Below are 24,085 nucleotides of genomic sequence, written 5' to 3' on the forward strand. Positions count from 1 at the left end.
TGCAGTTTACCTGTTGGGTGGGGAGACACAGGTGACACTGGTTCGCATTACTGAAGAACACATTGATGAGCTTCCAGTCATTTTGAAAGTCAAGTTGCTGAAGAAAAGGGCAACAGCATCAAAAAGAGAGAGAAGTAAGACCTTGTACCAAAAGAACTATCTGTCCTTGTCTTTCAATTTCATACACTGACTCCCATAAAATCATATTTATGGATTTTTTTCCAAAAGAAGTATATGGTAGAAATCTAAAGTGGTATTACCACTCTAGAAGAGAAATTGGCAAAATACATCAAAAAGTATTTTTTTAAGAGCATACCCTTTGATCCAACAATTCCATTTCCCAAAATGTATTTTAAGGAAATAAGAATACATGAAAAATTTAGCTACTACAACTAAGCCTTGTTCATAACAGTAAAAAACTAGAAACAACATAAATGTCTAAAATAGGGAATTGCTGTGTAAATCATGAAACACTCATAAAATGAAATGCTATGAAGCTATTAAAATTATGTTGGAAAATGTAATTATTGTCATGGGAAATATATTGAGAAAAGCAGGCTATAAAAACTATCTACATCTAATAACATCCTTGTTTTATAAAATATACACATGTGCTTGGAATAAATATGCTTGGAAAAGATGTGGAAGGGGATGTACACCGAGTTGTCAATAGTAGTTATCTCTGGATAATATTCTTTGTGTTTATCTATATTTTCTTATTTTTCTGTAATAAACATGTGTCGCTTGTGGAACCAAAAATAAACTTGTGTTTTGTTCTTTAAGAGGTAGCGTGATGTCGTTGAGAAGCACTGGACTGTGAATCAGACACTTTAGATTTTAGCTCTAACCAGCTGTGTGAACTTGAACAGGTCACACGACTTCTGGATTTCAGTTTCCTCCTCTGTAAAACTACGGAGTTGGATTCAAGATCTCCTAGCTTTTCCAGAATGTTATGATTACTCCAGAAATTCTCGAATTCTCTTTTTAGGGGGAAACCAACTCTTTGGTTTATAGTTCCTGTATTTGTCCCTGTCCCTATAGAATCTGGTTTTAATGCTTAAGCTCTTTAATGAATGCATGCCTGGTTAGGACAGCGGCTGGCCTTGGTTCCAGCGGTCCAGGCTCAGCTCTTGGCTAGAGCCAGCTTGGCAGCAGGGCTTGCCCTGATTTGATACTTGCCCATAAGGAGAGCACAAAGATTGGAGAATCCTTATTACGAACTCATGAGTTACCAAGTAAAAAGTATGTGAACTGCTAGAAGAGTGGGTACCAGGGCCCCGGCATGTATGTTACAGAAGACTCCACCTCAGAACTAAAATGAATATGGTCGTTAATAATAACACCAATCTCCACCTCAATGACAATGACAACTGCAGGCTTTCATTGAGCATTGTCTCTGTGCCAGGGACCCCCAACACCTCATGGAATCCTCCCTAAGTCCTGTGCTGCAGCCTCTTTTATTATGCCCAGTTCATAAATGGGAAAACCAAGGCTTAGAGAGGTTCAGAGCCTTACCTAATATTGCACAGCTAACAGGTGGAGAATTCAGGGTTCCCACTCAAACCAGTCTCCCTCTGGAACGCAAGCTCTCAACCACCTCCTTACGGGAGAGGTCACTGAGTCTATCTGCTGACTTTTGGGGGGACCACCCAGAACACCACTGTGCACAGAATGGCCCGGTGTTTTAATGGCCTCCAGTCACCACAGGAGACATTTTTGGAGCACCCAGGTCGCCCTGGTTACCGAGTTCAGGGAGCAATGGCTGCGGGGCCACAGCTAGTGTGTTTGGTTGGATTGCCTCACAGCAGACATGGGCAGCCGCAACCAGAGTCAGACGGATTCTTACCTGGTTCTCCTTCATGCTTCTCACCAGTTCTTTTGTCTGAATCCACAAGTCTCTGCACAGAGGGAGGAGAACAGAGAGAAAAACAGTTCATTGGATAAAATATAACTTTGCCCAGGGCTGGAAGCTCGCCCCTTGCCCCAGCCCAGATGCCAGCTTCGGAGCCCAAGGCTACACTGCACCATCCCTGCCTCCTAGAGGGCAGATGTTGACCTGATTTTAAAATGAGGCCCGTCAGGCAGACGGAAATCAGCTCAGGAGATGCATTTTGGTTTTGACTTAATGCAGACCTCTATTTTTAAATCACTTTGACTATGCCACCCCCCTCACCCCTTGCCCAATTCCTCTTGCCCAGATGCCCAAGACTGACAGGAATACACAACCCTGGAGAGAACCCGAAAAGGGACTTACTCAGCACTGCTGTGGGGTACTACACTCTTCCCAGGGGTACACACGGGCCTCAGAACAGAGGGGTTGAAGTGTCTGATGACTTCTGAAAGGACTAAAGAGAGAGCAGGTTTGAGGCCGGGGCTCTGACAGCTGGAGGTCACCTGTAGAGACTGGGGTGAGGTGCCAAGATTGCTGCCCCTATTCCAAAGCAGGACCTCCACACCGCGCCTCAGGCTGTGAGGTCAGCCTTACAGCAGGTCCTGGAAGTAAGCAGACTAAAAAGTAACAGCTGTCAGGTGCTAGGTCAGGTCCAGCGCTAAGCGTCTTACATATATGAAGGGGAAACTGAGGTTGAGAAGAGCTAGGGAACCTACCCAAGGTGTCTAGGCTAACTGAAGTGCTGGGATTTGAACCAGAGCCCTCAGAGGCTTATCACTGTTGCACACCCACCAGGGAAAGCACGCTGGGACCGAGACCCAGGCAGCCTGCCTTCCCAGTCCCTCTCCCTCCTCCTGAGAGTGACAGCAGGGTGGGAAAGCTCCAGGGAACACACAGAGAACATGTCCCAGAGCTGACAGCCTGAGGACCGCTAAAAATAGCGCTGTCAAGAGCAGTTGCGTCTTGCTCCTGAGAGAGGAGAGGGCAGAGTGGGGAAAGTGTCAGGGGAAGGAGAAGCCTCCACCCCCTTCCCAGTCCCCCTTGCTTTCTGCCCCCATCCAGAAGTGCCTGGGGCTTCATGGGAGCAGAATCCAGACGGCAGCTTTAAAGGAGCTCCCTTTGAAGGGAGCTGACACTGTGCAGACAGCAGACAGGGAAGGGGTGGGGGGGCAGGGAAAGCTGGGCTGGAAGTCAGGAGACTGGTCACTCACTCAGCTTTGCCAGCATGGGCAGCCACCCAAGTTGTGTGGGACTCGATCTTGTCCCAAACTCATGAGCGTCCTTTTCTAAGCTCTGACCAGTTTGCAGAGGGAACCCATTCCCACATGTGATGAGAAAATGGAAAGCTCTGAGGCCAGTGGAAGACGGACAATGTGTGTGCATACCTGTGCATGACTGTGTGTGAGTATGTGTGAGTGTGTGTGAGTGTGTGTGTGAGTGTGTGTGTGAGTGTGTGTGAGTGTGTGGGAGAAGACTTTCCCTCCCTCACCTCAGGAGAGTCTAGTCTGTGAAGGTGAATGACTAAACATGAAGATCTGGTGCTAGGTCTTTGAAAGAATTGCTTTCTAATTAAAGGTATTATTGTCTTGCTTCTGCATGGTCAAACAGGACCTTGGATCTTTTCACATAAATCTGCCTGTCATTTTGTTTTACATCTGCTCTGTACTCTGCCTCTCTCTGAGTGGTCAGAGGAGTCAGAACTAAGGGCCCAGGCTGCGGGGTAGGACCACCTGCATTCACAGGGACTCTGCCATGTAGTGATCATGTAACCTTGAGAATGTCCCCACCCCACCCCCGAGCCCCCTGCGCAGACTCAGTTTCCCCCTCTGTACACTGCTGTGGTAGGCGAGGGCATGGCTAGATTTGAAGAGCTCTAGGATTCTGGCATCGAAGGACAGGTAGGCTGAGCTCAGGCTGGCCCCCTCGGACACTGCTGGGCCTGCATATTCCCGGAGCACTTTCTCCTTGGAAGACCAGGTGCTTCTCTGCTGGCTGGGCCACTCAGCTGAGCTTCCAAGACCCACACTCCACTCCTCCCTCCCTTCACCCCCAGTAGGTAGGCTGGGTTCCCTGCAGCTACGGTGAGTCCTGTCTCTGAGGACATTCAAGTGCCAGATCAGCCCTCACTGCCCAGTCGTCTGCTGCACCTCTGGCCAGGTGGGACTCCTGCTCACTCTCTGCTTATGCAGGGGCAGTCAGGAATCGTTACCAGGTGGGTGAGGGACACAAAAAGGAGACAAATTGAAAAGCCAAGCGAAGCAGCTGTGTTTGCGGTTTCAGGGTCTAAACTACATCCCATCTTCCCAGACACCACAAATACAGCACTTTATTTCTTTCTTCCTACCATTTAAAAGTAAACAGGGCCAAACCTAGGCAGAGCTGTGACAGTCACTAAGTCAGCAGGGGCCTCCTCTTTCAGAACTCTTTGACCCCTTGCAAGGGGACCCTCTTAACAATTTGGCCACCACCTGTCCATCAGATCCCGGCGGGCTGGACACCAGGCCTCAACCTCCTCTGCAAGACGGGGAAGGCTGAAGGTGGGGCCGGTGTCGTCTTCATCCCTGTCCTTTGTGGGGAGCCAAATAATTCCCAGATCCTTGGTGAAACTCACTGGCTGAATTGACAGGGCACTAGCCACCTCGGTCATTACTCTGGCAGAAGTGTCAGCTCAGCCGAGCATGTGCATTGTGGTCTGAGCCTTCTCTCTCTAACTGTGAACAGTGGCTTCCTGACCTGTGAGCACCAAGCAGAGGCAAGTCTAGTATCCCACTAGGCTAATTCAACTGGCATTAAGGGACTCAGGGTTTCAGGATGACTGAATGGAGTCATAAGGGACATCTGATGTTAAATGAAAATAAATAAATAAATAAATAAGACAGGTTACAGAGAGCATATTCATAAGCACATTCATACGTAAAAAGGCCAAAATGTTAACAAGGATTATCTCTAGATGATGAGATATAGTTGATTTTCATTTTCTCCATTTCATTTTTCTGAAACCAACTGCAATATTTATTTTAAAAACGAAGGAGTTATTACAAAATGAAATAGGCTGAAAATTAGACTGGGGTTCTTCTCCTTGGTTGGGGGTAGGCAATGAATAGAGGGCAGTTTTCCTGGATGAAGTGCTACACGTCTGGTCCTGGGGTCCCGTGGGAGAAGGCGCCTCAGGACTCTGGCCCAGCCACCCCCGATCCCCCTCCCACGTCCTCTAAACTAACCCAATGCCTCCTAGCTTCTCTTTGCTCAGAGACCCTCAAACACGTTTCTCACACCCTCTCCTTTCAGGGTGTGTGAGTTTTCATGCCCAGGCTTCCGATCTGTCCTCTCAGAATGCCTCCTCCTTTCTCCTCCTGCTCCGTGATGAAGTGGCCAATAGAGTCCTTTCTCCTCATTAACTGAAATGCTGTCATGTTGGGAGGGATGGGGACAATCTGGAATCTGGCCACGAATACACAGAACTCACCTGTCACCATTCCCATGCACGCCTGCTGTGGCCTTTTTCCATTCCTGCAAGTAGAAGCAAACATGTAAGCGTCAGACTGCATTTGTCACCTGCCAACAACCCTTCCCCTGGGCTGCTGTGGCCTGTTTCATGACAAGCTTCAGCTCAGCCTGCCTCCGGTTCTGGGGTTATCTTTGCTGGAGTCAGAGACACAGCTCAGAAAGCAATGGATTTGCCCAAACAGGGGGCACAGCTCCATCTGGATCCTTCTCCCCATGTCTCCAGTCTGGCCCAAAGCTGGAAGGGGCTGCAGACCCCTGTGTAGAATGAGACTGACCCTGGTACACCCTGCGTGCTGACCCCTGAGCAGAGCAAGGAGCCTGGTGGTGAGAAGCAAGAATCCTGCATTCGACCTTTCCTGCTTTTCCCCTTGTTCACCCAGGGGAACCAGGGGGATTCACAGGCACAGGGAATGTTGGACAGGAAGGCAAGAGGCTAGGGGTTCTCTCCCCGCTCTGCCACCTGCTCTTAAGAGAGCCTGGAGTGAGGCCTTGCCTCCCTGGCCCTCAGGTTTCCCCATCCTTGAATCACGGAGGTGTGAGCACGTCATCACCGAGGCGCCTCTCAACTCTACTTCTCTGTGATTCCAAGATAGTTACCATTGGTGCTTCTCCACTTTGGCTGTCCCTGAGTCTGGAAACTGGAAAAGAAAAGAGGTGTCAATAACGCAGCTAGGGAAAGTGGCAGAGCCTATGAGACCTGAGCTGTCTACCAAACACCCCACCCACTGATAAAAGGGACACACGGATCCAGAGAAAGGTCAAATCTGCCAGGGAACACCAGGCTTCCTCTGCAGCATGTCGGAGCAATAAAAGGTGTGAATGTTTCCCTCAGAACAGAACACAGGGGCAGGCAAGCTTAGATTTAAGTACATCATAAAACCCTGTTAACATTCTATGTAGAAACAAAAGAGATGGTTTCATTGTGACTGTCCGTAATCTAAATTTATTTTGTTTATTGTCTGTCTTCCCCCGACTAGAATGTAACTGCCATGAGGGCAGGAATTTCTGTTTTTCTCTTGACTATATTCCTTGGGCCTAGAATAATGCCTGACATATCATAAGTACTCAATAAATATTTGTTCACTAACTAGTTTTTGAATAAACAAAGTAAATTTCTGATTTTCCTCTTGGTAAAATGGTAGATGACACAGGACCCTCTCTGTTGGAGAGGTGCCCTGGTTGCAGGGCTGGAGGTGAGATCATGGTAACCCACCTGAAAATCATGTCCTTTGCAAGGTCCTGGGGATGTGTGGAACCCTACCCTGTGCATAGAAAATGCTCAGTACACATTAGCTTGTTGTCAGTAGTATTATTTTCACAGATTTAAATTCCTAGAAGACAGTGTCTTCAGGTATGGTGATGACAGGTGACAGCTGTACCCACACTGCCTACTCCCAACCTGCTGCTGCTTCTCTTTAAAGAGTCTGTCTATCCTTAAACACCCAGCTGAAATGACAGCCAGTCTATAAAACTGGGTCATGCCTCAGGAGCCCTCTTGGGAGGGCAGGCTGACCGTGACATATCTCTCACTGGGGATAGAGTCCTTTACCCCTCAGTAAGAAGGAGGGTGAAAGGCAAAATGTCCAGGGAAAGGTAGCAAGTTAAATAAAAATCACACTAAAATACCAGTCAGGGATCGTAAAGATGCCAGACAGGTGAAGTCATGAGGGAAGCAGGCCAACCAAAGGGCGTCTGATACAGAGGTCTTCCTCAGAACAAGCGTGGTGGGGCGGAGGGGTGAAGAGGGGAAGGAAGGAGGAGAAACAAGAGAAACAAGGCTCAAAGTGCGGGGAGAGGCTCAGTGAGAAAGGTAAAGCTGGGCAGACCCGCAAACTCCTCTGTCTCCATTTTGCCTGCTGTCAGCCATTTCCTCGCCACCCTTTATTGGCTGAATGCCTGCTCTGTGGCAGGAACTATGGCACTGGAGACACAAAGTGAAATCAGACACAGGTCTTGCCTTCAAGGAATTTGATACAGTCGATTGTAACCTCCCTGGCACAGAACAATGTATAGGACAGTTAAACAAAAACCAAGTCACAGATAGTATACAACAGTAGGACCATACTTGGGTTACACACACAGACACACACATAGCCTCTCTCTTCCTCCCTCACCCTCTATCCCTCCTGTTTCCTCCCTTCCTAAAACACACACACACACACACACACACACGCACGCACGCACGCACGCACGCACGCAGTCTGACACTTAAGTTCGTGAACTGGCCACTGTGTGCTTACACTGGCAGCACTGTACAAACCGCTCGGTAGGTTTTCATAACCTTCCTGTATCAGTGTCTCACTGTGTTTGTGTCGATGTGTGGCAGTGTCTTGCTGAGTGTTGTTCATTATTGTTGTTGCATGTTTTTGTGTGGCATCACGAGACTGTCTGAGCTTGAATTATAGCAAAGAACAAACATTAAATTTCTTGTTAAACTTGGCAAGAGTGGAAGTGAAATCAGGGACATGTTAGTCCAAGTTTATGGGGATAATGCCATGAAGAAAACGGCAGTGTACAAATGGATTAAACGTTTCTCTGAAGGGAGAGAACATGTCATTGATGAAGCGAGGTCAGTGAGGCCAGTAACGAGCAGAACTGACAAAACCATTGCAAAACTTTGTCGAATTGTGTGTCAAAATTGTTGGCTGAGTGTGAGAAGCACAGCAGACCAAGTAGACATCGATAAACAGTTAGGAAAATCTTAACTGAAAATCTTGGCATTAGAAACGTGTGTCCAAAAATGGTCCTGAAGCTCTTGCATCACGACAATGCACCAACTCTCACGGCACTGTCCATGAGGGAGTTTTTAGCCAGTAAACAAATAACTGAATTGGAACACCCTCCCTACTCACCTGACCTGGCCCCAATGACTTCTCTCTTTACCCAAAGATAAAGGAAGTATTGAGAGGAAGACATTTTGATGACATTCAGGACATCAAGGATAATACCATGACAGCTCTGATGACCATTCCAGAAAAAGAGTTCCAAAATTGCTTTGAAGGGTGGACTAGGCATGGGCATCGGTGCATGGCTTCCCAAAGGGAATACTTCGTAGGTGACTGTAGTGATATTCAGCAATGAGGTACGTAGCACTTTTTCTAGGATGAGTCCGCAAACTTGTCAGACTTCGCGGACATGTGTACGTGTGTGTGTGTGTGTGTGTGTGTGTGTGTGTGTGTGTGTGTGTGTTTTGAAGCAGGGGAATAGGAGGTGTAAATGGGGTCTTCAGTTTTTTGTACTATATAGATGTGTTTTGTTTGATTTTTTTTCTTATATTGAACATGTATCATAAATGTTAGTTTGCAAATAATTTTTATGAACATTTACAAATCTGTTCTTTAAAAATCTATGAGGAAAAGGGAGTCCAGAGCAATCAAAAAAGTACTAGTTATAGTCACAGGTAAGTGATTGTGCCTTGGTTACAGAAAGCTCCAGGAAAAGCATCAGCATTATGAACTTTTTCCTTTTTAAATTCACTGTCTTCTATTATTTTTCCCTGGCCTGATTTTTTATACGCCAGTTCATGATAGTGGCTCTGGGGCAGACAGAAGAAGGCAGCCTTCTAGGAGCTGGGTTTCCAGGTTGTATCCTGAAGGTTGAGGTGTCCGTCAGTGTAATGATGATGATTCTGGGGCTGGGAAGCCGTCATGGACTGGAGCTATATAACAGCGCCAGGGGCCTCAGGCTCACAGAAGGAGAAAGGATGACTTGAGTGACAGGCGGGAGCTGTGGGTTCTGAATAATTCATGAATAAGCAGCTCATCCAGAGCTGGGATCAAAGAGCGGAAGCCATTGATTGGTTTAACTTTAGAAACCTGACTCGGGGGTGGAGGTTTTCCTGCAGTGAATGTCCCTGCCCAAAGTGGAAGAATAGAGTCCTCCAGCGAGTGTCACACATTCTGGGCTCTGGAATGTACCCATCAGCATGCAGGGACACACGAGCTCAGCCAAGGCAATGTGCTATCCGTGACATGAAACCTCTTTTCTCATTTATTGCCCTCTCCCGTTTTCTATCTCTCCCAGCAGTAAACCTCCATCCCCATCCACACACATAGTCACTCGTATGGCTTTAACACCATGGGCACAGACAGAATAAAACGAGGATGGGAGGCTCTGCCTGCCCGATGAAAACTGGGCCCATGGTCAGTTTTCTAATGTGGAGTCTCGTACTTTACATACAGCTGGCACTGTGCATGGGGTAGGAGGCTGGGGCCTGCAGCGCAGTGGGAGGCTGGGCCCAGGGGCAGGAGCTGAGGCTGCAGGGAGCACAGCCCTAAGCAGAGACAGGGGAGGGACACTGGGAAGGAGACTGACAGGCAGAGGTGGGAGGAAGACACTGGAGGGGAGGGGTCCTGGTTCAGATGCGGAAGGTCCAGCAGAGCTCTGGGGCAGAGCAGAGAACACCTGATAAGTGGTCTGTCCAGCTGAGGGCCACTGGGGCTTGAGGGGGCAGCAGGACTGTGGGCCTTTACTAAGACCAGGGCAGGGGGGATTGTGGGAAGCCAGGGCTGACTGGGGAATCACACTGGTGTTCCCTTTGCCTTCCAGCCCTCTTCTCTCCAGATGTTTGTCTTTCTGTTCAGCCCTCTTGCTCCAGCTTTCTCTTCTTATTGCTTTCTTTCTCCTGTACCTGACCATGTTAAATATATCACTCAAACTGTATTAGCAAAGATGGATTTTTTAAAAAAATTTACCAAGCAGATATGGACATTTTTTTCTTTATCTCATAAATAGAAAGTTTAAGAGATTACTTTAAAAATTCTCTGTGATCTTTGACTTATCAGTGGGTTTAATTTATTAATGAAAAATGCCAATAGTTTCATCACCTAACATAAATGGAGGCATTTTTCATTTGATTAGAGAAAAAAAGAAAAACAAACTCAGAACCCCCTAGTTCTGAGGATTTCTCCAGCTCAGAGAATGTTTTTTTTTCTCTCCCCCAAATGAGACATTCTGCCTGGTTACCAGGAGCTCATTCAGAGGGTCATCAGTCCCAAGCCCTGCCTCCCAGCTCCATTTCCATGAAATACTCACAGTGTCGACATTGCCAATGGCTGCCACAAATTTAATGTCAGAAGGTCTCAGAGAATGGACTGTGAAGACAAGAACACAGGCAAGAAGGTCAGGTCTACATTCCTACAATGTGGGCCAAGGACACCTAATGGGAGGGACAGACCCATGTCCCCCAGTCAGAGGACAGCTGTGAAGGTTGACTCTGTTGGCCATGGGATTGGAGAGCTAAAGACCAGCAGTTGCTGGGAGCCCTAGGAACCTGCTCAAAGAGGCTTACTCCTCTCTGGAGGCCGTATTGTTAACCAGACTTAGGATCTCCAAACAGGTGTCCCATGGAAGGTCACTCATGGTCCTCATTTTCTCCTGGTCTTCCCTCCATTATTTCTGCCTCTCACTTCACTTCATCCCATGGCTTTGCATTTCTGGGCCACCATTAATAAGTAAGAGGGCAACAAATTAAAATAGAAACCACCTGGTTACACAAAGGATCACACTGGCTGGAGAACAGCACTCAAAGCCTGTGAACACCCATAAACATCAGATGCAAGCTCTATGCAAATGATGCAGCTCTATGCAAATGATGCACCAGGAAGCCTCCGTGACCCACTTCGGCCACCAGCATTTTTAGAATTACGTCTCTCTAGAAACCACTGCCATACTCCCTGGTCATGTTCCAGGCTCCTGAAGAAGCCACTTCCTAAGAAGATGATCAATTTCTACCTATACTCCTTACACAAAAGAACAGTAAGAATAGCATGCTTAACTGGAAACACTGGTAAGCCAGTGCAATGCAAACACAAATATAGCCACTGAACAGTCTATAATGTGGCCACTTAATAGAATAAAGCCAGAGGAGATGACCAGCTCAAGAGTAGCTTTCAGAGCATCCAGGTGTTAGAAAACCTAGCCCGTTATAGGAAAAAGAGTATCTAGAGTAGCCACTCTGCCTGCATCACAGAATCAGGGAAGACATACCAGTGACTAGGCTCCAACCCACAGCTCCCATGACACTGTCCACCACCTGGAGATGAACGCTCCTGGAGGCCGCCCTCACTAGGCAAGCCGCTGTGGGGCCACGTTGGTTTTATCTCTGAGTGGTGTGTCACTGTCCCTCCATAGAAATAAATGAGGGGGGGAAAGGAGGAAGTGTGAGGGACTAAGCATGAGGAAGAGGGAGGTCGTGAATGGCCAAAAGGTACAAGAGAAGTAGGGTTGGAGCCTCTACTGGCCACACCAGAGAGAAGATGCCAGGTCATGGCGTGGAGGTCACGTACCTGACTCAGAAGGCATGTTGGATCCTGACTTCTTTGGGTTGCATAGCAATGGAAAATTCTTCAGGGCTGGAAACTGAAACCAAACATCAGAAACATCAACTGCCTTGTATGGAAATATTGCGGGTCCTGAATATTTGGTGTAGACATGACTATGTACTTGTTCTATCTAGGCTCAAAATCCAGAAGCAACAATTGTCCATAGTCATGTTCTTCTAACTCCATACCCATTTCACCCAGTAAAAGGCGACGTGTCTTTTGGCAACGCTTTTAGCAGGTGGCAGGTAAGGATGCCTCCAAACAATGAGATGGAGAAGGAGGAAGGATGAAAAAGGAGAATAAAAACCATCATCCTGGGATGATGACAAGTTTCTGGAGGTGGACAGTAATGGTGGTTGCACACCGTGAATGTAATACCATTGAATTATACACTCAAAAATGATTAAAATGGTAAATTTGTTATGTACATTTTACCACAACAACAAAAAAGAAATCATTAAAAAGAGACCCAATATACCTAGTTAAGAGATTTTAAAAACCCACCGATGCTTATTATATTTGTATTATCTACTTTTAATTTGATTATTTACACAAAAGCAGGTATATGTGTGCTGCTGGAAATTGGGTAAACTTGAAACTGGAGACTTTTCTGTCTCCACCCGACTGGCATGTCCTGAGCCCAGAGGGGCCACTGAGAGCAGAGGAGGTTGGGTCCTCGAGACCACTTGGGCCTCCTCAGAGGATTGTGGGAATCCACAGCAGCCTCTGCTTCTGTGAACCACATGGAAGGCTTTGGGTAGGGAGACCACGTGTTTTCTCCCCCGAACTGACAGTGGAAGAGGAAATACAGCAGGTCCTCAAATAATGTCATTTCATTCAATGTCGTTTCATTATAACATTGATGAAATGCTATAGAACTTAACTCTCCTGTATCAATTAGCCTGTAGTGAAACTGGTTTCATTACAGGTCATTTCACCACAGAACCTACTGATGACATTAAGTGAGGACTTACTATACTCCAACAGGAGACAGCAAGCAGTAAATGAGTTCCTTGACCACATCTCACTATCACAAGAATACACAAGTTAATTTCTCTTCAAGTACTAATTGCAGTAAGAGATAAAGCATTTACTGTCAACTCTTCTTATCTTGTGGATATTCTGGGAAGGCCTCACCCAGATTCCTTCAGATAACTCCCAGCATCTGCTTCAAGGTTCATAGAGATACCATGCCCATTTATAACTTTCTGGGCATTCTGGGCACCACCCATTCAGTCGACAGGAATGATGGGCCCCAAATTCCAGGAGACACAGTTGTGCCATCTCTGCTGTGCCAGTCAGTGCAGCCCATTCTCTCAAGGCCTCAGGAGGGGACCTGGCAACTTGTATCATGACTTGGATTTACTCACTAAAAGGAACCCTTCTCCAGTGTCTCCCCTGAGGACAATGTTCTTACCTCTGACCATAGCTGTTTTTCCAATGTGTTCTCTCCAGGAGAGGAATTGGGCTGGGTAGTCCCTTAAAAAAAAGCAAAACCAATTCAGGTTATTTAGCTGGAATTAACTCCCACCCAGACTTGTACATTTCACAGCCTTCCTGCCAACCCTACCTGTATGCCCAGCTTAGTAACATCCCTTATGTTAGGAAAGTCTAGATTCCATTCCTCCAACTATCACCTCCATTGTTTGGAACACTGTGCTTCCATTAATGCAGCCTATTAAGGCAGAATCCCCAGGTTAAAAAGCAAAAGTGGTATTTAGAAGGGGACACAGTTTACAATAACCTGAGACCATGCATAGGCACATCATCACAGATTCCTGTCTTGGTTCCTTAGCAAAGTGCAGGACTCTTGAGGAAGGTAGTGTTGAACAAACAGCTGCTGTCCTTTGGGGAGGGCAAAGGACATTCTAGAATAGTTTGAAGGGTGATGTATGCTTAGGAGAAGAACTAATCCTGGACTCCCCAACAGCCGTGACTGTATAATGGCCGGACAGGGGCTGTCTCCAGGGGTCTTGCGGAAGGAACGTGAAGGGGGAGAAAAGAGAGGCAGGGAGACTGCAAACACACCATCCTCATCCCAGCTTACTTTGGGCCAGTCTTTTAAAACATTTTCTTTTACTTTTTAAAAACATAATTTACATACAATAAAATAGACTCGTTTTAATTGTACAGTTCTGTTTTTTCCCCATAAAACATTTAACCTTTCTAATATACAAATAATGGTACAGTATCGTTAACAGCACTCTAAATAAAGAAACCAAAAAACATCACCCGCGGTACCACCACCCCTACAACCAAAAGTGATTTCATTTGTTCACATACTTGTATCCACCATCAGGTACACTTGATACTCAGTTGTACTCAATATGGATGCAATTTTGTATCCTGCAAGCTCCTATACAGTGACTAGCATTTTTCATGTTTTGTAATCTTGATGTTTATGTCAACAGCGTCATGATACATTCATGATACTGATATGGAATCACTCCTCTGACTTCTCCCCACCCAGTTCTCTGCCCCAGGTACACTCTCCTTATCAGGGCACACCGCACAAGAACCCCCACACAACATTAGGCAACGCCACAGGGAATCCTGACATGGGGGAGGAGGCTTGATTTCTTTTCTACCCCAGCCTTCTTCTGCAGCTTTACTTTTTCATGCAGGGTAAAGAATGTATCCGGTGTTTCATGAGGAGCAAGGGTATGTTTCCAGTTCAAACCCACTGTGAGATCAGACACTGATTTCCACTTTGGAGTCATAGGAATAATGGCTGGAACCTGCCCCCAGATCGTAGTGACCCTTTTGAAATTCCCAGAAGAAAGCTTTCTGAGCAGAAAGAGCCACATGACGGGAAGGTGCAGAAGTGTGCACAGAGCACGGGAAAAGGCTGGAGCCCAGGGTTTGTAACTGGAGGGCGGGAGAGGGGAGGGGAGTGCAGACACGGCTGCAGAGACACACAGCCGCTGGCCTGCGGAGCTGCATGCCAGGCTACTCCATGAGCAACAGGAGCTGTGACCGGTCTTTGGAGAGACAAGGATTACGGCATATTTTAAGACCATCATCACTCTGGGAGCAGTGGGATAGATGAATTAGCAGGGCAGAGCTCTGAGACTATTTTGTAGTATTTTTTTTAAGCCAGGATAAAAAATCTATATGGTAGCCAACACTTACATGCAGCTTCTATGCACCAAGCACTATTCTAAGTACTTACATTACATAATTCATTGAATCCTAACAACTCTATGAGACAAATACTGCTATCCCCACCTTACAGATAAGGGCATAGCAAGGTCAAGTGGCATTTTAAAGGTGACACAGTTAGCAAATGGTGATGAAGGATGAGCTGTGCTCATAATCAACAAGGTAAGTTACAGCTTAAGATCTAGACCAGGGGTCAGCAAACTTTTTCTGCAAAAGGCCAGATGGTCGATATGTGTTGCGACCATACGTTTTTTTTCACAACTACTCAGCTCTGCGGTTGTAGTGTGAAAGCAGCCTAGACAACATGTAAACAAATTAACTTTATGGAGACCAAAATTAGAATTTCATATAATTTTCACATGTCGTGAAATAATCTTTTTATTTTCCCCAGCTATTAAAAAAGGTAAAAACCTTTGTGGATATCACCAAACTAGCTTTAAAGTTTATATGGAAAGACAAAAGATCCAGAATAGCCAAGAGAAGATCGAAGGAGAAGAACAAAGTCAGAGGCCCAACACTGCCAAACTTCAAGACTTACTATGAAACTACAATAATCAAGACAGTGTGGTATTGGCAAAGGAATAGACAAATAGATCCATGGAACAGAATGGAGAGCCCAGAAAACCCACATAAATAGAGTGAACTGATTTTTGATAAAAGAACAAAGGCAAGACAATAAGAAAAAAAAAAAAAGATGGTCTGTTCAACAAATGGTGCTGGAACAACTAGATATCCATATGTAAAAAAAATTGAATCTAAAACTGTAAAAACCATTCTTAGCTCACACGTCATACAAAAACAGGCAGCAGGCTGGATTTGGCCCCTGGGCCATTATTTGCCAACCAATGCTGGATCTAGACTGCAACAGAAAAGTAGTCCTCAAGGTGAAAGGGGAGAATGGCATCTCTGATCAGCAATAGCCCTGTGCCCCGGGGATCCCAGGTGGGAGCTGGGCTCTACCTCTAGATTACCAGGCTGGTTGCTGCTGCCACAACTCCTCCCTGGGCTTTGCCAGGACCTTCACAGACGGAGGAATACTGCTGCTAGAAGCCCACTCCACCCTGGTTTTTTGAGAAATGTCCCATTCAGCACCTCTCGTCCTCCAGGTTCCAAGTCTGAGAAATAAAACAGTGCCCCTCAAAGGAAGCCTTTGGTGCCCTGGCATATATAGTAGTTTTGAAAAAAAAAAAAAAAAAAAAAAGATTTTTATGACAGCAAATATACTCAGAAGTCTAAAATTTTAAATCGAATAATATAAACAAGAGATCTAGCCCAGTGCCTACATAAAGTATATATTGAAATATGTTAACTTTGATGAAAGGTGCTGTTGCTTTATCATCAAAACAACCTAGGGAGATAGATGTCATGATTAGTATAATTTTATAGCAGCAAAAGTGGAAGAGGTGTGGCTGAGTTGAGAGTTCGTATCTACAGACTCCAGTTCTCAAAGGTTTTAAAGGGGCTCAAAAGAGGCTGGTTTCGAAGACAATCAATGGATCCCGACATCTTTTCTTGCAACTGTTACAGAATCTTCTGGGCCAATTTTTTTTCTCTCTGCAGACATTCTATTATGCTTTTCTGCATTCTCTGTGTGTGTGTGTGTGTGTGTGAGAGAGAGAGAGAGAGAGAGAGAGAGAGAGAGAGAGAGAGAGAGAAAGAGAACACATCTGTTGAGAGTTATAAAGACAGCAAGAATTGAGGGATCAAGAGCCAGAGAGCAGAGAACTGAAAAGAGTAACCCCAACATTTAATGCTGTTTTTACCCTTGAAGTATTTGCCAGATCACGGGCATCAGATATCAGCAGGTAGGAGGCTTATATGCTATGCAGAGCTTCAGGCACTTCCATGGAGGTGGGGAAATTATTGTTCAGTACCCATCAAGGGGGAGGGGCCACATATACCAGCCCTTCAGTTGGGATTTCAAACAAGCAGACACTTGGAGTAGGGATAAACTTGAAATAGACCAGCCTCCAAAAAGACTGAAGTCCAGCTTTCAATCAGTCTGATTCCTGATTAAAATAAAGCCTTTATGGAAGCAGATAGCATCATTCAGGACATGAAATTATCTTTCTAATTTCTCATATATAATGCCTGTCTTTCAATTAAAAAAAAAAAAAAAACAGGAGATAACACAAAATAGAGAAAGAGAGAGAGAGAGAGAGAGAGAGAGAGAGAGAGGACAATAGACAGTGAAAAGTGGTAGACTAATGTGGGAACAAATGGGTATTATCTTCAGCTTTGTTAGCCTGATATTTTGTTCCCAGTTTGTGATAGAAGTGAACCAATCAGATATTTAATGGGGCAACTCAGGTATGCTCTTCACATATCCCCAGCTCACTGGAAATCTACTTATGTGCTGAAAAGACCTGCAAGAGCCTCATGTAAAATTAAAGTGGAGAGAAAGTGGAGAATTGGCTGCAACTTAGTGTTTATTTTCCAACCCCTACACACACCAATAAATACAGCCTTACAAACTCTAGGTGTTTGAGCACAGCCTCTGTCCAAACCATTGGTTGATCACTAAACCATGCAAACCCAGGCATGACCCCCTAGGACGTCAGGTTAAAAAAATAAACACAAGGAATAAAAAGACTGAGCAAAGACATCAGTGGCTACACATTATGAAGGAAACAGATTCCACAGTTTAAGTCCAGGCAAGTTACTAAAAATAAACCAACCCTCATAAAAATAAAACAGAATCCAGGATTGCTAATTTTATCAAATATGTCCAGTTTTCAACCAAAAGTTACTAGACTTGAAACTGAAAAGTGAGTCTCGTGAAAAACAGCAGTGAATGGAAACTGCGTGGGTTCAGATTTTGGATTTTGCCGGCAAAGTCTTCAAAGCAGCTTTTACTTACAGACACACACACACACACACACACTCAAAGAATAAAAGAAACTATGTTCAAAGAACTGTAGAAAACCATGAAGACTAAAGACTCAATACATAGAAGATATAAATATGTTCTTTTGTACATATTTATAATAAATATTATATTTATATGGAAATCCCAGTGTGGAAAAATACAATAACTGAAGGACTTACTAGATGGACTCAGCAACAGAGCTGAGATGGCAGAAAAAAGAATCTGTAAACGTAAAGATAGATCAATAGAAAGTACATTTCTGAAAAATGCAGAGGAAAAACAAGATTGAAGAAAAATAAGCAGCGCCTCAGACATCTGTGACTACTGTCACGCATACAAACATACAGGTGATAAGTCCCAGGAGAAGCAGAGAGAGAGAAAGAAGTAGAAAAATATTTAAAGAGATAATGGCTGAAAACTTCCCACATTTGATGACAACTACTAAGCCACAGGTAAAAGAAGCCGGAAAAGACTTTAGGTAGGAATGACACGGAGTTTTACCAAGACACATCAGCTATAATAACTGATGTGTCTAAGTGTAGTCCTAAAGCCAAGGGGAAAAAACATTCTCAAAAACAGCAGAAGAAAAACAACTTTTCACATACGTGAGACCAACATTATGATTAATGGCCATCTTATCAGAAGACAGTGGAAGGACACAACCCTAACTCCAAGAGGAAAATGGCCCCAGAGGGAAGCATGGTAATGTCAGAAGGAAGAAAAGAAAGACTAAATATGTAGCTAAATCCAAAGCAGTACTGACTGTTTAGAAGAGAAACCAGAAAACTATGGCCCGTAGGCCAGCTCTGCCCACAGCCTGTTTTTGTATGGCTCGCTAGATAAGAATGGCTTTTACATATTTAAAAAGTTATGGAAAAGATAAAATAAAAAAGAGTATGTGACAGAGACCATATAGGATCCACAAAACCTAAAATGTTTACGATTTGGCCCTTTACAGAAAAAGTTTGCCAACCCCAATACAAACAATAAAAATAATGTAGTGTGGAGCTTAAAATAGGTCTAACATATTGCTTTATGGGCAGATTTGGATGGAGTTAATGGAGTTACACTGTTATAAGGTTTCCCCTTTATCTGGGAAGTGTACTCATTTATATTAGACTTTAATCGAAGATGCATGTTGTAATCTTAAATGCCCAAATAACAGAAAATATTTCATCAGCAAGCTAATGGTGGTGGTGGAACAGAAACCAAAAAAATAATTGAAAGAAAGGAGGAGAAAAGGTCATAGAACAGGTAGGACACATTGAAACAAATAGTCAGATATCATATTTAAACACACTTTGGAAAACCAGAAGACAGAAGCTGGGGGGCAGGGCACGGTGTACGAGAACGTCCTTCAGCCTCGAAAGGGCTGGATGCCAAAGGGGCTGGTTTTGTTCCACTTGACTCCCAAACCAGAACTGGACCAGTGGGCACAGGTTGTCCTTTGGTTGAAAAGCCAGAGCTACCTGAACAAGAATGGGCCACCCAGGGCACTGGTGCAAGCAGAGGCTGGGGGTCATGGCAGCCATGTGGCACACACGCCAGGCAGATGTGAAGAGCCTGGACACCCTCAGTCTGGTCACGCTTTCCATGCGTCTGTTTCCTAACCTAGAAGATGAGGTTGATGCTACCTGCTTCGTGGAGTTGCTGTAAGGATTAAATTCATGTGAACACAAAGCACAGTATCTGACACGTGGTAAATGTGCAGTAATTGGTACTTAGGATTATTAGAATTTCAGTATTAGAGAGAGACTTAGCATGGTCTATTTTCCAGACCCTTCCAGCCTTCCTATTCTGGGATTTCTTCATAAAGCTACAGTTTTTAACTTATTCTGAATCACCTATGATAACTGTCCTGTCACAGAGAGGCTGTACTTGGAATCTAAACGTTAAGTGTCCAGACCTGAAGACCCACATGGAAACTTAGGACCTCTTAGTCCTGTCCTTACTGAATCCTGGGAGTGACTTGGGCCCTTGCGCCAGTTCTCTGCTTCCCACCAGGTCAATGGTCAGAAAATTTCTTGCCTATTCCTGCAGCGCCCTGAGGCGTTGTGGAAGAAATTGTCAAAACACCTGTGACATGACTGAATCCCAACCATTGAATCCCAAGGGAATGTTTTCCCTTTTGGAAGGTTGTCTTAACCTCAAGATCATGGATCTCTGAAAGGCTTAGAACTCCCTGAAAAACTCCCACCTCAATAAGGCCAGTACAGGAAAAAAACATGTACTTTTCCACCCTGATGGAAATGAAAGAGAAAGACATCTGTGCACACTGAGAAACAGGCTTCGCTGAGATCAGCCACCCATGTGGGACACAGCTATTACCACTAGGGCTCTGGAACTGACAAAGAGACACTGGGGCACCAGGCCTTGGCTCGGGAAAGTCACATACAATTCTCCCTTAGGGACGTGCCTTCTGAAGCAGTGATTCTCAACCTATCGCCTGCTGCCTAGGCCCCCAACACAGAAGTGCAGATTTGACTGGCCTGGGGGTGGGGCCTGGGTGTGCGGGAACCCACAGTTTTTAAAAGTCCTTTGAATGATGTACATGTACTTCTGAGTTTGAGAGCCCCAAGTCTTCAAAGAAACCCAAAGTGTGTTAGCCCAACAGCTGGCCCGGGGTAGATAGAGTGAAAACACGCTCTCATAATTCATAGATTTCCTTTCTGTTTTTCTACTTATACCGTGTCTGGAGCACAACTGTCCACCCCATCCCTGCCTTGAGCAAAGATAGTCATTTTGTGACCTTGATCAAGCATTGCTCTCTTTGAACCTTGACTTCCTCGTCTCTAAAATGGGGGTAAGACTGGCTTCCCTGCCTAGTTTTTGGGATTGTGGTGAGGATCACAGAAGAGGAAAGTGTTGTGTGAGAAGGAGAGGGCTATACACATGCGAGGGGTGACTTGTCTCCCTAGATGAGAGGAAGGCACTTGCCCCGGGCAGTGAGACCGACTGTCAAGGCCCACACGTGTGGAAGTAAGGCCACTCATCAGTGTACATGAAATTCTTGGGCTCTTTGAAAAGTGCATAATGTCCCCACAGCAACCCTAACGAGTAGGTAGAGGCAGGATTTAGGACCCTGTTGGCACTTTTATGAGCTCAGAAAGGCTGGCTGACTTCCACCAGCGAGCACAGACCAAGGGCAGGGCCAGGCCACCCGCCAGCACTGCCATCCACTAGGCAGTGAGCTGTACTGGTGAGCTGGGAAGAGGAGGGTCCCAGTATGCCAGGGTATGTCCCCATTTGGAACTGTCAGCAGGTCCGGATTTTATCTGTTGCCCATGCAACATGTCATTCCCATTCACACCAGGGCCTGTGGTACGCGGCTGGCAACCGGTGAGCAGGCGTGGCACGTGACTGTCTGTGGTTGCTGAGCCGGAAACAAGGAGTCACACCTGGCTGCTGCTCCAACACCTGAATGCCTGGTGCTCTGAGGAACACGGGATGTTAGCGTCCCTCCATCAGCGTGGTACTTGGGGAGTCACATGCCACAGTCCGTGGAAGGTGACACTGAGGACAGAGAACGTTTCTGGGGTAGCTAGACTGACCTCTGAGTGATTGTCTTAGAATTCTGGAATGGCCAAGGTGGGCAGATCTTTGAAATCGTCTCGTTTAATACCTCTGGAAACTAAGATCCAGGGAGGCGAGCAACTTGTCAAAGACTGCTCAACAAGTTATTAAAAAGGTCACGTGGGGAAGCTCGATTCTTCTTAAGCTTCTCTGGTATGCTTTCCTTGGGACCAAAGTCTTTTTAAAGGAGGCTATAAAAAGGCTCATGATTATGTGTGTTGTTCTATAACCCAAGTTCCCAGCATGCGGAAATGTATTCTGTTGCCATATCTACCAGACCAGTATTTTCAGCTGCCCTTCCCCATCAATCTAGATTTATCATCAGGATGCCAAAGAATGATAAAGCATTCACACTGACACAGCCTTTGAGTGGACACAACCTCCAGTCTGAGAAGATCACAAGAAACATTAGAGGTGATGTGGAGCATCTCTAACCGCCATTTCCTAAACACTCCATGTCCTGGGCGACAACCACGGGGAGACACCACCACCCATCCATTACAGATTCGGTTCCAGGCGAGACCAGCACACCTTCCTGTCTTCATCTCCTGAGGTCCAGCCAACATCCAGCACCTACCCCTGTGCCCTCAGAGAGGGAAGGAGGCTCCAGGGGCCAGTCCAACCAGGAGAGAACACATTCCAAGTGGACTTGGGGTTTTGCTGTTGACTCACTTTATGACCTCAGACATGGAACGCTTCGCTTTTAGATTGTATTTTCCTCAATCTCCTCATGGGGACAATGGAGGCAGAACCAGAGTCAGGAAGGAACAACCTGAAGAAGAGGGTCCTGGATTCTGTGGTGAATGTAAACAAGTAATGCCTCGGCAGTGGCCAGCCGGAGCCCTGACTCCTCCTGTACTGAGATCCCCCACGTTTCCATGGCCACCGCGGGCCAGACCTTTAAAGGGGACCATGGACCCTCAAAGCTGGAGGGGACAGTAGCAATGATTAGTGAGCTCCAACAGGAAGAGACTCTCAGGGAACTGTGTGGGGGCCACACGGTGTCCCCCATCAGGAAGGTCTCCTCCCAGAGACAAGTGTGAGTTCCTGGTATGAAGAAGGTAGCATGGCTTGAGGACCACTGCTTTTCACTGAGACACAGGAATGCAAGAGGAAATGGTTGCCTAAGGAAGAAGAGAAGCACATGGTCGTCCCGGAGCCACGCGAACTCCCGGCGGGGCCTTTTTCTAGGAGCCAGGCACACTGATTCACTAGTGTATTGCCTCTTTCGACTCGTGCCGGATGCTAGCAGACTCATCTTGCCCAAAATCCCACTTGCATTGGGCTACTCCCCTGCTGACGAACCTTTAATAGCTCTGCACTTCCCACTACAGCAAATTCAAATTTTAGGCTGGCTGCATGACCTTGGGCCTCTCACTTAACCTCGGTAGGGTTCAGTTTGGGTAAATGTAAAATAAAAGATTTGGATTAAATCACTTTAGAAGTCTCTTTCAGCCAAAAGACACTATGGTCATCTCTATTGTTCTCCTTGTCTTGGGATGTCAAAATCCCTCTTCATCTAACTCATCGCCTCCCTCAACACCAACCCTGCTCCAGTTCAGGCCTGCACCCTGCCCCTCATCTCCATCATGGCAAGCCCCCGCGTTGCCTTTGGCTATGCTGCTCCCCACACTTGCACATCCTCTCTATTCCTCTGTGTTTATCGTAATCCCACTCATCCTTCAGCACTCAATCGAGTTTCACTTCCCACGTGAAACTCCTCCAGCCCACATTCATGTCTCAGTGCTCCAAATCCTGTCGCTTTTAGTGCAGCTACTTGCACCTATATTTTGGTACTTTATTCTTCTGCAGTGATTTTATGCATATTAGTTCTCTTTCCCCAGAGGGTTTCTTACATTTGGTTTATTATCTCCCAGCCAGGCTCAGCCTAACTTCGGTGCTTACAGGGATCCTGTTAACTGACAGTAGCAAAAATGCACTCGATGAAAATGATGATTGACAATAAAATCCTAAAAATCTACAAGGTACAGATGGCATCAGAAATGCAGCTCTCTGGAGCCCCCCAAGACAATCCCATTCCTGGGCTTCCTATCCAGCACAGGAATTTGGAGACAACTGTATGTGAGTTGGAGAGGGATGCAGGTGCCACCAACTAGATATGTGACTCTAACCAAGTCCCCTTCCCTCTCTCATCAATAACTGAAAGGACTCGGGCCACCAAAAGTTCTCCAAGGTTGCTTTCTACTCTTATTTGGAAAGATAGTATTTCTAGAAGGCTGGGCTGGCAACCTCTAGGAAGCACTCTAGGCCCCTGTAAAGTGAATGTTGACTGACTAGCTTTACTTGCTCTAACAATGAAAGAGATATTCTCTTCCTCACACAGAGACTTCACCCAGCTCCCACCTTTGGCTTTGCAGTGACAAGCCTGGCATCAGTGCATTACCAAGGCAACGAGTTTTCATTCACAAGCATGACAATCTCCTGGAGAACTCCTGACCCATTCCAGGAAAATGAAATTCAGGTGAAAGTTGTGTTTTACCATGTACAGTGATTTCTTGCCGACTTGCTTTTGCCAATTACAATTTTGAGATAATGGTGTTTTTAGTTTTATAAACCCAAACTTTCAGAGCAGGAATCCGCTTTCATAGGTGTTGCTTGTTGGGTCTATTTTAAAGCTTAAATGAAAAGCTTTAATTGTGATTTTTTTACACCGTTGGGCTCAATTGTAATGCAGGGTGGTGGTGAAGTCCCTGGATCTGGATTCAGGACTAACTTCTGGCTCCTATATTTATTAGCTGG

General features: G+C 45.7%; 1 protein-coding gene across 2 annotated transcripts in view; it reads right to left on the reverse strand.

Annotated features, from left to right (window-relative positions):
- PLB1 (phospholipase B1) overlaps positions 1-24,085 on the reverse strand; it is a 120,372-nt gene that overhangs the window by 90,857 nt on the left and 5,430 nt on the right. Inside the window, exons 2-9 of one of the 2 annotated variants that reach the window (XM_074331834.2) lie at positions 13,139-13,200; positions 11,686-11,758; positions 10,433-10,491; positions 5,996-6,036; positions 5,358-5,401; positions 2,255-2,345; positions 1,847-1,898; positions 11-97 (exon numbers count right to left, since the gene is read on the reverse strand). In XM_074331834.2, coding sequence (XP_074187935.2) covers positions 11-97; positions 1,847-1,898; positions 2,255-2,345; positions 5,358-5,401; positions 5,996-6,036; positions 10,433-10,491; positions 11,686-11,758; positions 13,139-13,200 — 509 coding nt within the window. Of the gene's footprint in view, positions 1-10; positions 98-1,846; positions 1,899-2,254; positions 2,346-2,607; positions 2,762-5,357; positions 5,402-5,995; positions 6,037-10,432; positions 10,492-11,685; positions 11,759-13,138; positions 13,201-24,085 lie in introns of those variants that run through there. The other variant, XM_019735316.3, reaches the window with a different exon arrangement.

Source organism: Rhinolophus sinicus, chromosome 2 (genome assembly GCF_057876585.1).
Source record: "Rhinolophus sinicus isolate RSI-liver-muscle chromosome 2, RSI-T2T, whole genome shotgun sequence".
NCBI classification, from domain to species: Eukaryota; Metazoa; Chordata; class Mammalia; order Chiroptera; family Rhinolophidae; genus Rhinolophus; species Rhinolophus sinicus.